This window comes from Epinephelus lanceolatus, chromosome 5, assembly GCF_041903045.1.
Source record: "Epinephelus lanceolatus isolate andai-2023 chromosome 5, ASM4190304v1, whole genome shotgun sequence".
In the NCBI taxonomy this organism is placed as follows: Eukaryota; Metazoa; Chordata; class Actinopteri; order Perciformes; family Serranidae; genus Epinephelus; species Epinephelus lanceolatus.
In genome coordinates, this window is record NC_135738.1 from 47,181,616 (window position 1) to 47,195,906 (window position 14,291).

The 14,291-nt window shown below is 41.3% G+C and overlaps 1 protein-coding gene and 1 long non-coding RNA gene across 7 annotated transcripts in view; one reads left to right on the plus strand and one right to left on the minus strand.

The window, feature by feature from the left end:
- akap13b (A-kinase anchoring protein 13b) overlaps nt 1–14,291 on the plus strand; it is a 207,203-nt gene that overhangs the window by 182,631 nt on the left and 10,281 nt on the right. For 5 of the 6 annotated variants that reach the window (XM_078168282.1, XM_078168279.1, XM_078168280.1 and 2 more), the window contains 3 exons: nt 1,588–1,638; nt 1,730–1,924; nt 2,074–2,355. In XM_078168282.1, the coding sequence (XP_078024408.1) occupies nt 1,588–1,638; nt 1,730–1,924; nt 2,074–2,355 (528 nt within the window). The remainder of the gene's footprint in view (nt 1–1,587; nt 1,639–1,729; nt 1,925–2,073; nt 2,356–14,291) is intronic. The other variant, XM_078168281.1, reaches the window with a different exon arrangement.
- Nucleotides 1–14,291, minus strand: part of LOC117262164 (uncharacterized) — a 67,857-nt gene that overhangs the window by 10,168 nt on the left and 43,398 nt on the right. The window lies entirely within an intron of this gene.

Here is a 14,291-nt window from a genome sequence, read left to right on the forward strand (position 1 = left end):
CTCAAATTTAACCGCTATCGTTAACTTTAGCTTTAGCCTCAGCGGTGTTGCTTATGCCAGCCTCCGGTGGTGAAGTCAGATAAGGTAAGGGGCGTGACGTTTCGTTCACGCTCTAAGCATTGCACCAATCACAACAGACTGAGTGAACTGACCAATCAGAGCAGACTTGGCTGCTGGGGAGGCGGGACATAAGCCAAAACACAGCAGAGGTGCTGCAGCACTGATAAGTGTAAGACAAACAATGTGTGTTTTGAACAGTAAAGCACATGAATCTATTACACTAGACCCCCCATATGAAAATATGCATAATAGGTCCACTTTAAGAGATACTAACACATTCGGCAAACATTTAACATAATTCAGTATTAACTGTAGCTCCATGTAAAGAGAATAAATGTATTTTGCAGCTAATCCAACACAGTTACATGCAACTTCTGATTTATTAAAAACTGTTCGCAAAACCTGACGCCAACTTTAGCAGCAGACTTCAGTTTTAGTAATATAAATAAGTAGTGAAAGAAATAACTATAAATGAAGTACGGTAAATCAGTGACACATTCTCACCCCTAATGACTAAACACATAATTCAAGGTATGTTGCAGAGTTTATTTTATAACAAGCAATTTTCTAATGTATGTTGAGAATAAAATCAGACAGGGAAAGACAGGATAGGTGTTTAGGTGTTCTAGGTGTCATTCTCTTATGCAAATTTTGGGTGTTTGTGCGCACAGTCAATAATCACAGGTTTTTGGAAGTAGGACTCACCCACCAGTTTTGGGATCAGGGCGCTTACAAACTCTATCGGTGTCCCTTTTTCCTCTCCCTCTGCGATGCCCACAATTTTTATGTTGTTGCAGCAAGACCTTCCTTCTAGGTCTTGAACTTTGGCATGCAGGCGAGTGTTCTCCATTTTCAGTTTTCTCCATCACCGTCAGACAGGATTTGTGGTCTGAGGCTACCTTATCCATGGAGTCCATTCGGGCCGTTAACGTGATTTGTTAGGATTGTAGAGATTCAAATTTTGTCGAACCGGTCGTTGATGGTTTTCAGAATTGCGTCCAACAGCTTTTACCACATTACACCTGCAGACTCACCATTAGAGTCTGACCAGCCTCATCTCCGCTAGCCATAGCACCTGTTTGTTTCTGTTGGTTTTCAAGGCTCTTAATGGCCTCACCCCGTCTTATACCAAAGACTGTCTATCATTTCATGTCCCTCCACAAACCCTGAGATCCTCCATAGCTGCTCTTTTAACTGTTCCTAATAGGGCTATACGATATGGACAAAAAAAATCATGTCACTGTATTTTCAGGATAAATGGTGATACACGACGTACAGTATTATTTACCTATTAATATGACATTACAACCTCTACACAGTAAATATGGCATCACACATTGTAGGTAAAGTAGGTGGTCATCCACATATGGTCATTTTTAAAGGCTTTTACCATTAGATCTTCCTGTGACATAATAGCAAAGTAAGAAGTTATATTTATCTAGGTTGACAAACGTCAGATGATTGCTGGGTCTTAAAATACTTGACATTACTGCAACGCCAGTGTAATTGTACTGTGTGTTACTCCAGCAGGTTCAGCACAGTGTGACACATCTTCACGACCTGCTGATTTCACTGCAGGTACTAGAGACACACCTCCAGTAAAAAGATGGCACATACAGGCTGTGTTTACTATCATTCTAATTCATCCCAAACCATTTTCTGCCTCTAGGCTGTGGTGGTTCAGCAGGACTCGTTCATTCAGGAGCAGCGGCAGACCCTGAATGAGCGGCTCAATGCCAATTCCTCCAGACACTCGTCCTCCTCCTCACTCTCATCCTCTTCCTCCTCATGCCCCTCCTCCTTCATGGAGCAGGAGAAACATAGGAGTCTGGAAAGACAGCGACAGGAGGCGGCCACTCTGCAGGTTCACTTTCACTGCTCCTTCCTCGTTTTTTCCTCATTCCTCATTTCTACAGGATTTATACCTCATGTTTTAATCCAGTCCCACAACTAACCCTATCTTACCATCTTACACTCAATACAATATCTACACACCTTCTTGCTTTGTTTCAGAAACAGCAGGCTGCATACCAGGAGGAAAAGAGGAGGAGAGAGAAGGCATGGGACTTGAAGGAGAAAGGTCTGGCAGAGCGGGAGGAGAGGCTAAGAGTAGAGGAGGAGCAGACCAGCAAGAGGCGTCAAGAGCTGTTGGAGGAGAGAGAGACACTGCAGAGGAAGGAAGAGGAGTACCAGAGAGAGATGGAGAGGGTGAGGGAGGCACAGAGGAGGCTGGAGAGAGACATGGAAGCTCTAAGGAAAGACACAGAGAGACTGGAGGCCACGAAGAGAGACAAGGTCAGAGCCTGGGGGATTTTTACCTCTTATGTTAGCTGGCTAATGAGGCTTTGATAAACTATGGTCAAGACAAGGCATGGGTGAGATGGGTTGTCTTCTCCCTGGTGGACAGTTAATTCCACTAAAACCTGACTTTTAAAATACATGTAAACATGTTAGTTCGACTGAAATTGTACTGAATCAGATTTCTCAAAGTTAGACTAACACACCCAGAAAATGCAACTGGGAGTCGAATTATCTCTGCATGCATACAATCAATCAGACCCAAACTGGCATAGGTGCTCTGCACTATGCGTAACAGAAGAGGAAGCAGGTAACAACATAGTGAAATCTACATCCAGTCCAATTAAATGGCCTGAGCTATAACCATAGCTCCACTTAACAGTGCATGTAAATGCACTGAGTGCTTGAATCTTTGCTCAGGATTGCACCAGTCACCAGAGGTCCAAAGATTTAAAGCTGTAGATCGTGCCACAATAACAGCTCACAGGAGTCAGTGTTTGCATACCCACACTAGTTTAAGAAGAGGTCTTATCAGCCCTAAACAGCTGTGTGGGTGTACAGTGAACTTTTGATAAACTGCGAATTACAGATCTGATAGTACCAGCCCTTTGTCCCACTTGGAGAGATTATAAAACTGAAATTCTTTGGTAGAAATCACCAGCATTGCAAGATAACGGCATTTGTCACAGACAGACTGTTTTTAGGTTATGTGTCTGTGTCTTTGAATATAGTTGTTGTTGTTGCCAAAATAGAACTTTATTAGCTAAAATGTATAAGTGCAGGGCAATACAGTCACCATGTGGGATGGAAATAATTTATTGTAAAATAGATTAGATTAGATTAGATTAGATTAGAAAGTCTTTATTGTCCCTGAGGGGCAATTTGATTTGCAACAGCACAACTTCACAATTCTAATAATGTATCCATTAAAAGAATTGTTATCCCAAGTTTATCTCTGAGATGTCAGAACAAAGTGAGATGATGGATCCAGACTGATGGATACAAAGCTTTTCAGACAAAGTTATCTGGAAGAGAAACAAAGGTGAACAGTAAAATCATTACCAAACTGTCTGTTGTAAACATCCATCAATTTACAGACCCACTTTCTGCTTCACTTTTCACCCAGGTGTTTGTGTTAGGAGGGATTATTATTGGCATTTCAGTGTTCTATAGACGAATTCGGCGAGCGATTTGTGTATGCCGCCATCTTGCAGCGGCACCATTGCTGCGGTGACATGTGTCAGTCATCAATTCATTATGCTGTCATTGTGAACTGACTCTCTACAATGACAGCATAATGAATAGCTGGATTGATGATGTTAGACAGTGGCCTCCGGTAACTGATGAAGGTATCTTAAATGAGTACCGATATTAATATAGAAATTAATCATTTGTTTGAGTGATAAGCAAGAAAGATTAGAGTAATAGGGAGATAATAGTGTCATTAAACACTGTGTAATATAACGTTAGCATACGTTACGTGTGCTGACGTTAGCAAGCTAGCAGCGTGACATTTAATCATTAGGCTATGGACAGGCTACATGACCATCACATCAATATTGATCGCCTTCAATATGTGATGGTCGTCTAAAAGGTGGTGTAAAATTTGCCCGACCCATCCGGAGCTCAGGTAATTTTGACCCTCAATCAGAGACCTGTAACGTTAATTGCTGTTTTTCTGGTCATCAGAGGCCAGGCGATCAATAAAATATTCTTGAATACCTAAAACAAAACACAAACACGTGTTGTTGTTGTTTTTAGTCACATAGCCTGTCCATAATGATTAAATGTCATGCTGCTAGCTTGATAATGTCAGCATACGTAATGTATGCTAGCGTTATATTACACAGTGTTTAATGACACAGTCTATTATCTCCCTATTACTCTAATCTTTCCTGCTTATCGCTCAAACAAATGATTAATTTCTAAACTAATATCGATACTCATTTAAGATAACTTCATCAGTTACCGGAGGCCACTGTCTAACATCATCAGCCTAGCTGGATTGATGATGTTAGATGATACTGTCATTGTAGAGAGTCAGTTCACAATGACAGCATAATGAATTGATGACTGACACGTCACCGCAGCAATGGCGCCACCGCAAGATGGCGGCATACACAAATCGCTTGCCGAATTCATCTATAGAGTAGTGATGTGATGTTCGCGAACGAGCCGAGTCTTTGAACCGGCTCTTTGAAGTGAACAAGTGAACGAGCCAGTTCCTAATTCACATCATGTTGATGACCCCCTCGGTTAGAAACGAACAGTAGGAAGCTAACCCACTATCCGCTAGCACTTGCTTGTATTGACAGGCTTGTTGTTTATAAAGGGCGTTGCTATGGCTACACCAAACGTTATATCTGCGGAGTCTATTCTGACTCCGGGGGGAGTCTATCCCCCCCCCCCCCCCCCCCCCCCCCCACATACACACACACACACAGCAAAAAAACAAAAGCAAAAACGAACAAACAAACCACATCTTTGAACCAGCTCTTCAAAGTGAACGAGAGCCAAAGAACCGGCTCTCACAAGTGAACGAGAAATCCCATCACTACTTCAGAGTGGTTTTAGTGTTGGTCTGATCACCTGACTGCTCGTGTTTCTGACCTATCCTCACTGTGTTTCCACATCCAAACTATCATGCTGTGGATTAAGATGTCATTATTAGTAAGGGAGGTGATGGCCACAGCTATTAAAAACAAAACTCAAGTTGTAATGAGCAGTGTTGGGCAGTAACTGCCAAAACTAATGGCGTTCGCGTTACAGTAACGCCATTAGTTTTGGAAGTAACTAATACTCTAACGCGTTTTTAAATTCAGTAACTCAGTTACCGTTACCAGATGGTGCGTTACTCCGTTATTTTTGGCCAGGTTTTAACATGGCGTGCAGCATGCAGTATTCCTTCACAAACTGAAGTTCCCTTTCACTAAAACATTTTAGCCCTAAACAATAAAAGATAGTCAAGTCAGATTGAGGTATATGAACAATTCTTACCAGAGCATCTTAATGAAACACGTCTCTCACCATCTCTGAAGTCACTGTCAACCTGCTGGTCTCACCACAGTGATGTAACGTTACATTAAGCGGTAGCGCTTCTGTAGATTTGTAGATTCAGTGACGCGGTATCCATTGTTATCCAGAGGAAGCTTTTGTTGTGGACAGACAATGTCTGCGGTGGGCACCAGACTCGACATCATCATGTAGCTCTTCAGATGTTCTCTTTAGCTCATTTTCCATATTTGATCCAAGTACTGTAGTTGTAAAACGTTTAGTTGCCTGACAGCGAGTGACCTGCAGGGCTGAGTTTCCCAAAACATGATCCTTCTTAGCAACGTTGTCTTCTTTGTGGCTTAGAAAAACTACACTGCAAAAAAGAAAAGCACCTAGCGCCCTGTAGTGTCCCCACTCAGTCACCTACAGCCAGGACGTACTCAGAGTATAGATGACACTAGTGCGCGTGCGGCAAGGTCATGGCGTGATGGCGAGCCAAGACAGGAGTCCTAAGTCCAGTTTTTTTTTTGTTTTTTTTTTTTGGGGGGGGGGGGGGGTAACTAAAAAGTTACTTTTCTCAGTAACGCATTACTTTTTGGTTTAAGTAACTGAGTTACTAACTGAGTTACTTTATAATGAAGTAACTAGTAATGGTAACTGGTTACTATTTTTCAGTAACTAGCACAACACTGGTAATGAGTGGTAGCATTGATTGATTGATTGATTGATTGATCGACTGATTGATTGTTACTTGTAAAAATGAACTGAAGTGAATAAGACAGCGTAACATGGGGCAAATGATTATTTGTATCTTGGCTTGACAAGGATACAGAAACCATTAGCAGCTCCATTTAAGACCAGTTAACATACAGCAGGACGACCTCATGAGAAAAGAAAGCTACATCACTGATACTTAACTAACTGCCCACGGGCCAAATCTGGCCCCCGATTAGGTGCTAGGTGGCCCCCAAAAACAGTCTCTAATTCACAGTGAAAATAAGGTCGCTCACACTCTCACACTTTTTTGGGGACTTATACAATAAGCTGCTTTCACACAGCCACACAGCAACCGTCCTGATAACTGTCTACCTGCAAGAGCGTTCCCCAAGAAAGCAAATTGTTTTTAAAAGGAGCTGTTGCAACTACAGTCCAGGGCTGTGATGACGGACAGGTGCTTCAGTGAATATAAGTGACAGAAGTGCAAGCTATTTTGGTGGCATGTAAATAACGGCATACTGTAGTAAAACAGAAATCACTGGAATTACCAAAGATTCCTACATATTTGGACAATTTACCAGCCATCTGAAGTTTGATGGTGGCTGGTTTTGATGCTCATGTAACCTCTGGAGCGTTTTATCAGTGGAGTGTAACTATAAAATGAAAAGATGTTTTGCTGCCTCTCGCAGCAGCCATAATGGGAGAAAAGACACTTAATTCACTGGGCCGACTGCCAGCGACTTTTGAGGTGGAACGTTTACTTGTAATGTTATTCAATGTATGAGGTGACAACGTGAATCCATCAACACACCTTCAATGTCACTTTGACAACTTTGACCGTTACTTTAGTTTTTAAATGACATACACTTTTAATAATGAGTGGATCTTCAAGCATTTATATATATTAATTCCGACCGTATTATGTAAACTCCTTTGGACCCTCACAGCGGAAAAGGAAAAACTCACCCAAAAAAAAACCTTTAACAGGGAAAAATGGTAGAAACCTCAGGCAATGTGCAATAGATGTCATACAGAACAGATCGACATAATAAATTTGCAGTAATCCGTATGACAAAATGATACATAAAGAGAGACAGAGACTGAGAGAGACAAAGCCAGAAAGAGATGCAGGGCAGACAGTAATGATAATAGCTTACAACAACATTAATTTAAGTAAATTGTGGTACAATATGTTGTAAGTATATATTGATATATGACAGTATACAGTACAGGCCAAAAGTTTGGACACACCTTCTCATTCAATGCGTTTTCTTTATTTTCATGACTATTTACATTGTAGATTCTCACTGAAGGCATCAAAACTATGAATGAACACATGTGGAGTTATGTACTTAACAAAAAAAAGGTGAAATAACTGAAAACATGTTTTATATTCTAGTTTCTTCAAAATAGCCACCCTTTGCTCTGATTACTGCTTTGCACACTCTTGGCATTCTCTCCATGAGCTTCAAGAGGTAGTCACCTGAAATGGTTTTCCAACAGTCTTGAAGGAGTTCCCAGAGGTGTTTAGCACTTGTTGGCCCCTTTGCCTTCACTCTGCGGTCCAGCTCACCCCAAACCATCTCGATTGGGTTCAGGTCCGGTGACTGTGGAGGCCAGGTCATCTGCCGCAGCACTCCATCACTCTCCTTCTTGGTCAAATAGCCCTTACACAGCCTGGAGGTGTGTTTGGGGTCATTGTCCTGTTGAAAAATAAATGATCGTCCAACTAAACGCAAACCGGATGGGATGGCATGTCGCTGCAGGATGCTGTGGTAGCCATGCTGGTTCAGTGTGCCTTCAATTTTGAATAAATCCCCAACAGTGTCACCAGCAAAACACCCCCACACCATCACACCTCCTCCTCCATGCTTCACAGTGGGAACCAGGCATGTGGAATCCATCCGTTCACCTTTTCTGCGTCTCACAAAGACACGGCGGTTGGAACCAAAGATCTCAAATTTGGACTCATCAGACCAAAGCACAGATTTCCACTGGTCTAATGTCCATTCCTTGTGTTTCTTGGCCCAAACAAATCTCTTCTGCTTGTTGCCTCTCCTTAGCAGTGGTTTCCTAGCAGCTATTTGACCATGAAGGCCTGATTGGCGCAGTCTCCTCTTAACAGTTGTTCTAGAGATGGGTCTGCTGCTAGAACTCTGTGTGGCATTCATCTGGTCTCTGATCTGAGCTGCTGTTAACTTGCAATTTCTGAGGCTGGTGACTCGGATGAACTTATCCTCAGAAGCAGAGGTGACTCTTGGTCTTCCTTTCCTGGGTCGGTCCTCATGTGTGCCAGTTTCGTTGTAGCGCTTGATGGTTTTTGCGACTCCACTTGGGGACACATTTAAAGTTTTTGCAATTTTCCGGACTGACTGACCTTCATTTCTTAAAGTAATGATGGCCACTCGTTTTTCTTTAGTTAGCTGACTGGTTCTTGCCTTAATATGAATTTTAACAGTTGTCCAATAGGGCTGTCGGCTGTGTATTAACCTGACTTCTGCACAACACAACTGATGGTCCCAACCCCATTGATAAAGCAAGAAATTCCACTAATTAACCCTGATAAGGCACACCTGTGAAGTGGAAACCATTTCAGGTGACTACCTCTTGAAGCTCATTGAGAGAATGCCAAGAGTGTGCAAAGCAGTAATCAGAGCAAAGGGTGGCTATTTTGAAGAAACTAGAATATAAAACATGTTTTCAGTTATTTCACCTTTTTTTGTTAAGTACATAACTCCACATGTGTTCATTCATAGTTTTGATGCCTTCAGTGAGAATCTACAATGTAAATAGTCATGAAAATAAAGAAAACGCATTGAATGAGAAGGTGTGTCCAAACTTTTGGCCTGTACTGTATGTACGTGACAATAATGATCATATATGCATAATAACAGTAGAAGTATGACTTATAATAACAGCAGCAGTAGGAGGCATCAGGCAGGACCACGGCAGCAGCACAACCACCACACACCATCCAGGTGTAGCTGCAATACAAGTTAACCTGCGAGACAGTGGAGCACAAAGGCTCCGGAGAAGAAGCCGAGTTAGTGACATGCAGTAATAGGACATGAATGTTAGCAAGTGAAGAAGAACCAACTTTTCAGAAACTAAGGAGAGAAAGAGAAGGAGAGACAGAACGTCGTCCACAGAACAGGGTTGCACGCCAACATTTTCAGAACAAAATAGAACAGGCTGCAGTGAGAGTCTGTCTACACGGGATAATTAAAAAATAGTGGGTTTGTGCATTTAGACCTTCTCAGGCCAGCGCAGGGGATTAGTGTTGCAGGGCCCACGAGAACGACACTCCACAACTCTTTTTTTTTTTCTCCATGTGAGGATTAATATATACGCAGAACTCTGCGCAGCACAGCAAAATCTCTGCTCATTTATATGGACTGCCATGTCACTACCATCCCCTCATTGAAATGACTGGAGGCTTGGAGTTACTGTACGGTGGTGTGAAAGCAGCTCAAGATGCCAGTGTGCATAAAGAAGCATTAAGATAGAGCTTGTTTATCAAAAAAAAAGTGCCTGGGGAGGATCCTCCCATTCCCCCGACAGACATCTGGACCAAGCCTCAAATGCCCCTCAACCCTTGACATGGGTGGGGCTGGCCCCTGACCTCCTGTCATTTTGCAAAATTGCCCTGGCAATACAACTTGAATATGCCTGGACTACATGATATGTATGATCATTACATTGAATAGGATTGGGTATCATTCAAACATTTTCATTAACAATACAGATACCTTGACTTAGCTACCTGTTTCTGAACAATACTGTTTTTAATACCAATTTTATAAAATCCATCTTAACAAAAATAAAATTAGACATTAAGGTAGAAATCCTTCATTTTTAGCTCCTTGGTGTTTTACACACTCATAGCAGCTTCATAACGTTAGAAATATCAACCTGTTTATGACAGTGTGGTTTAACTTAAGCTTTCGGCCTCAGCTCTTTAGTTTGATGTTTCAGCACCTTGGCATATCTCACTCAAAACAGTTTCTTTTTTTAAAAAAAATTATATTTATTAAGATGAGGATCATGACAATACAAAAAAAGGGCATGGCATATATATGTCTCTTCATATACATCCCCAAAATAAATAAATGAGTAAAGGTTCACAGCAACACATGTCTCAGTAATAATCAGTAATCAGGTATGTTGAAGTTATAGTGGCATATTGAGCACATAAACCTACATGGAGATGTGTTTCAAGACCTCAGTCCATGCTAGTCCATACATTCCACTTCTAAGGGCCCGGGCCCCATCATTTCCAGTATAGTCCAGGAAAGGGTCCCAAATGTCAAAAAACTTGAACAGCTGGTCCTTGAGTCAGAAGCTAATAGCTTCTAAAGATATAAGTTCCATAGTGCTCCGGATCCAATGTGAAACTGTCTGAAATACACTGACGACGAACACACCTCCTCACACTAAAAAGAAGCACCTTAAGCAGCTTCAATGAAGAGGGGCTAAGGCTCAGGGCTACTGACTGTATTCCAAGAATGCAAAACATAGTTATTTGTTTTCTTAAAAATAATATCAATTTCTTTACACACTGTGACGCAGAAAGATGCAATGGAAATATGACCCTTAAGAAATTTTACACTCATTGCAGTATTTTGAAAGCAGAGGATTAAACTTGTTGCGTTTCAGTAGGGTAATCTGGAGTTTATACTACATAACCTTAAATTGCAACTCCCTAGCTTTGTTGGTGAATAAACAACCTGAAGAGCATGACCAGATACTGTCCCACTTGTTATTCTCAATAACCTCTCCAAAATCAGCTTCCCAAAGAGATCTGATTCGACCCACATACTCATTATTTGGGATTGACAGGGCCGCATAAAACCCGGTGGTAAGCATCTTGGTGTCAAGATTTTGAATAACCTTTTCTACTGCTGAAAGGGAGAACCCATTGGGGTGTAACTTCATAACAGAAGAGGTAAAGCTACGTATCTGCAAATATCTGAAAAAGTTATTCTGCTGAAGATTATACTTCTCCCTAAGCTGATCAAAGGACATCAGTGTACCATCCCTTGCCAACTCACCAACAGTCCTTATACCACTTTCAGCCCACAGGGAAAAGCATATAAATTTTGAAAGAACACCTAACAGGTAAGGCCACTCGATTCTGTCAAAGGCCTTCTCTGCGTCAAGAGAGATCACTAGAGATTTGACCTTTAACTTCGCTCCTACCATGCTCTATGAGTTTCAAGAGTCTCCTTATATTGTTGCATGAACTGCGACCTGATATAAATCCAGTCTGGACCACTGAAATGATATCTGGGAGGACAACCTCAAGCCTCTTGGCAAGTATTTTAGCAAGTAATTTTCGGTCCACATCCAGCAAAGCAATTTAGCCTGTAGGAGGCACAGTCATCTGCAGGCTTTCCTTTTTTTTAAAATTAATGAGATGTTTGCATCCATCATTGTGTCAGGTAGAGCCCCTGAATCAAAGGAGTGGGATAATATTTTAAGCAGAATCAATCAGTCAATCAAAATGCCCTGGAAAGCTTTGTAAAATTCAGGGGTCATACCATCAGGCCCAGGGACCTTGCTATTTTGTAGGCCATAAATCAGTCCCTCCAGGATCTCGGGGCAAAAAAACCTTGTATTTGCGGCCAATTTTGTAAAAAAAAAAAAAAAAAAATTGCGATTTTTATGTGATTGGGGGTTTTTTTGCAGGAAATTTGATTTTTGGAGGAAAACTTGCTATAATAATCATACTGAATATTACAAAAATTGTGTCATACAGATTACTGTTAATTTATTATGTTGATCTGTTCTGTACGACATCTATTGTACGTCTGTCCGTCCTGGAAGAGGGATCCCTCCTCAGTTGCTCTTCCTGAGGTTTCTACCGTTTTTTCCCCCGACAGAGGGATGTCGTATGCTGTAAAGCCCTGTGAGGCAAATTGTGATTTGTGATATTGGGCTTTAGAAATAAAATTGATTGATTGAATTGATTGATTGAAAAATAGCTGCAAATTTTTTTTATAGCTCTCTTCTTTAGTTTTATTTAATTAGTTTCAAAACTGGACTCCAATAATGTTGCAAAAAATTGAGTGAATATTGTAGCTCTCAAACCACACAATATGACTGTAAAACAACATATAAGCTACATCTTCTGTAAACATAAAATTTTAATACATTCAACACATATTGTACGCATTTAAACAGTGCAAATTCTTATGTCAGTACAGAGCGTTTCTCCATACTGCAATGCCATTAGCTCATTTGATGACGCGTCTGATGACGTTTCAAATGACATTGCATGCGCGACAACTTCCGGTCGGCCGAAAAGTGCGGAAAAACGCAGAAAAATCACAGGACTTATGAAAAATTGCAAGCCCTCGCAAATATTGCGGACTTTCATTGAAACTGCGTTAATTATTGCGATCACAAGATTTTCTGGAGGGACTGATTAATAGCGTCTCTAAGTTCCTCACGAGTAATAGGCCTATTTGGCAGCTCCTTCTGTGTATCAGAAGCTTGAGGGAGATTAATAGGGGAGAAATAGTGACTCAGAATTGTATAAACAGTCATATAATTCCAGAAATGAGTTATTAATTTCCATGTGTTATAGACTCTTTTACCAGAGCAGTCCTTTATGTTAGGAATGGCCGGTCTTTGCCCTAACTAAGTTTGCCAGATATTTACTTTGCTTATTCCTGTGCTCATACATCCTATTCTTTGCAAACAGAATGGATTTCTGAGCTTCTGTTGATAAAAGGGCATCTAGAGCAGCTGTAGTGGAATTAGTCTGAAATCTCAGATCCTCTGTAGCATTAAGATTGAGCTCTCCCTGAAGTTTACTTAGCTGTTGTTCCACAACCCGCTGCCACGAATAATAGCCTTAGCAGTTTTCCAGATTAGACAAGGAGACACACCTGGAGTGTCATTCTCAGTGATAAAATGATTAAACTGTTCAGTAAGATACAGCCCAAAATTAGGGTTTTTGAGAAGATTATTAGGAAACCACTATTGCCCCTTGGGGTGTTGTACTTTGCTGGACATGAGCAAAAACACTGGTGAGTGATCATTTATAATAATATTACCAATGTAACAGGAGAGTACCCTTTGAAGGGTATATTTAGGTGTGAAAAAGTAATCAATTCTAGATGATAAATCCTGAATCTTTGAATAAAATGTAAATTGTCTTTCAGTGGGATGAAGAGTCCTCCATGTATCAATAAAATGTATATCAGTGCAGCAGCCAAGCACAGACTGCCCATGCCCAAGATAAAGCTGAGCTTTTATTAGATCTATCTAAACAAGGGCTTAGGCAGCAATTAAAGTCACCAGCCACCACAGATGATTGACAATCCAGTCTGAGGACAAGGAAAACACTTAAGTGTAAAAATCAAAAGAACTTATAGTGGGGGCCATATACATTTAAATAAGGACAACATCGCTAAAGAGCATCCCTTTAATCATAACATACATGTCTAGGAAAAAACAATAGTAAAATAGATTATGAACAGAACCCAAATAAAGTACAAACTCACCAGACTCAGTCATGTAGGATAATGATGGCTAAAAAGAAAGAGGAGAAAAAGAAAAAAATGGTATAAGACCTAAGTGTCCTCAGTCACCCAAATATAAGTGCCTATGCGGCTGCTGTATGACAGAAAAATAAGAAAGTTATCTGTGAGCGGCACCTGCTTGATCCACCTGGAGTGTTGGGGATATGGTCTCCTCGTAGAATTTCTCCGCATCCTCCGGTGTGGCGAAGCTATACTTCTCGCTGTTGAATGTCACCTGCAGCCGAGCGGGGAATAACAGCCCGTATTGGATGCGGACAGCCCGTAGCATCTGCTTGATATTGTTGTAAGATGCTCTCTGTTTAGCGATCTCCGATGTTAAATCTGGGTAAATATGCACTAGGTGTCCACAGTAAGTGAGAAGACCCTTTTCCCTGGTCAGCTGGAGGATGCGCAGCTTCACTCTGAAATGGTGCACCTTCATAGTCATGGGTCTGGGTATGGCATTTGTACCTGAGCCTGGCTGGGAGGCAAGATGATGCGCCCAGTCAAACTTCTCATGACCATCAGGAATATCCATACCCAACATCTCGGCAAAGAAATCAGTCATGAATGCCGTGACTTGTGGCCCATCCAACTTCTCTGTAATACCAAACACTCAGAGATTCTGGCGTCTACTCCTGGACTCCAGGTCCTCCGTTTTAGCCATAAGCAACTTGTTGCTCTTTTCCAGCG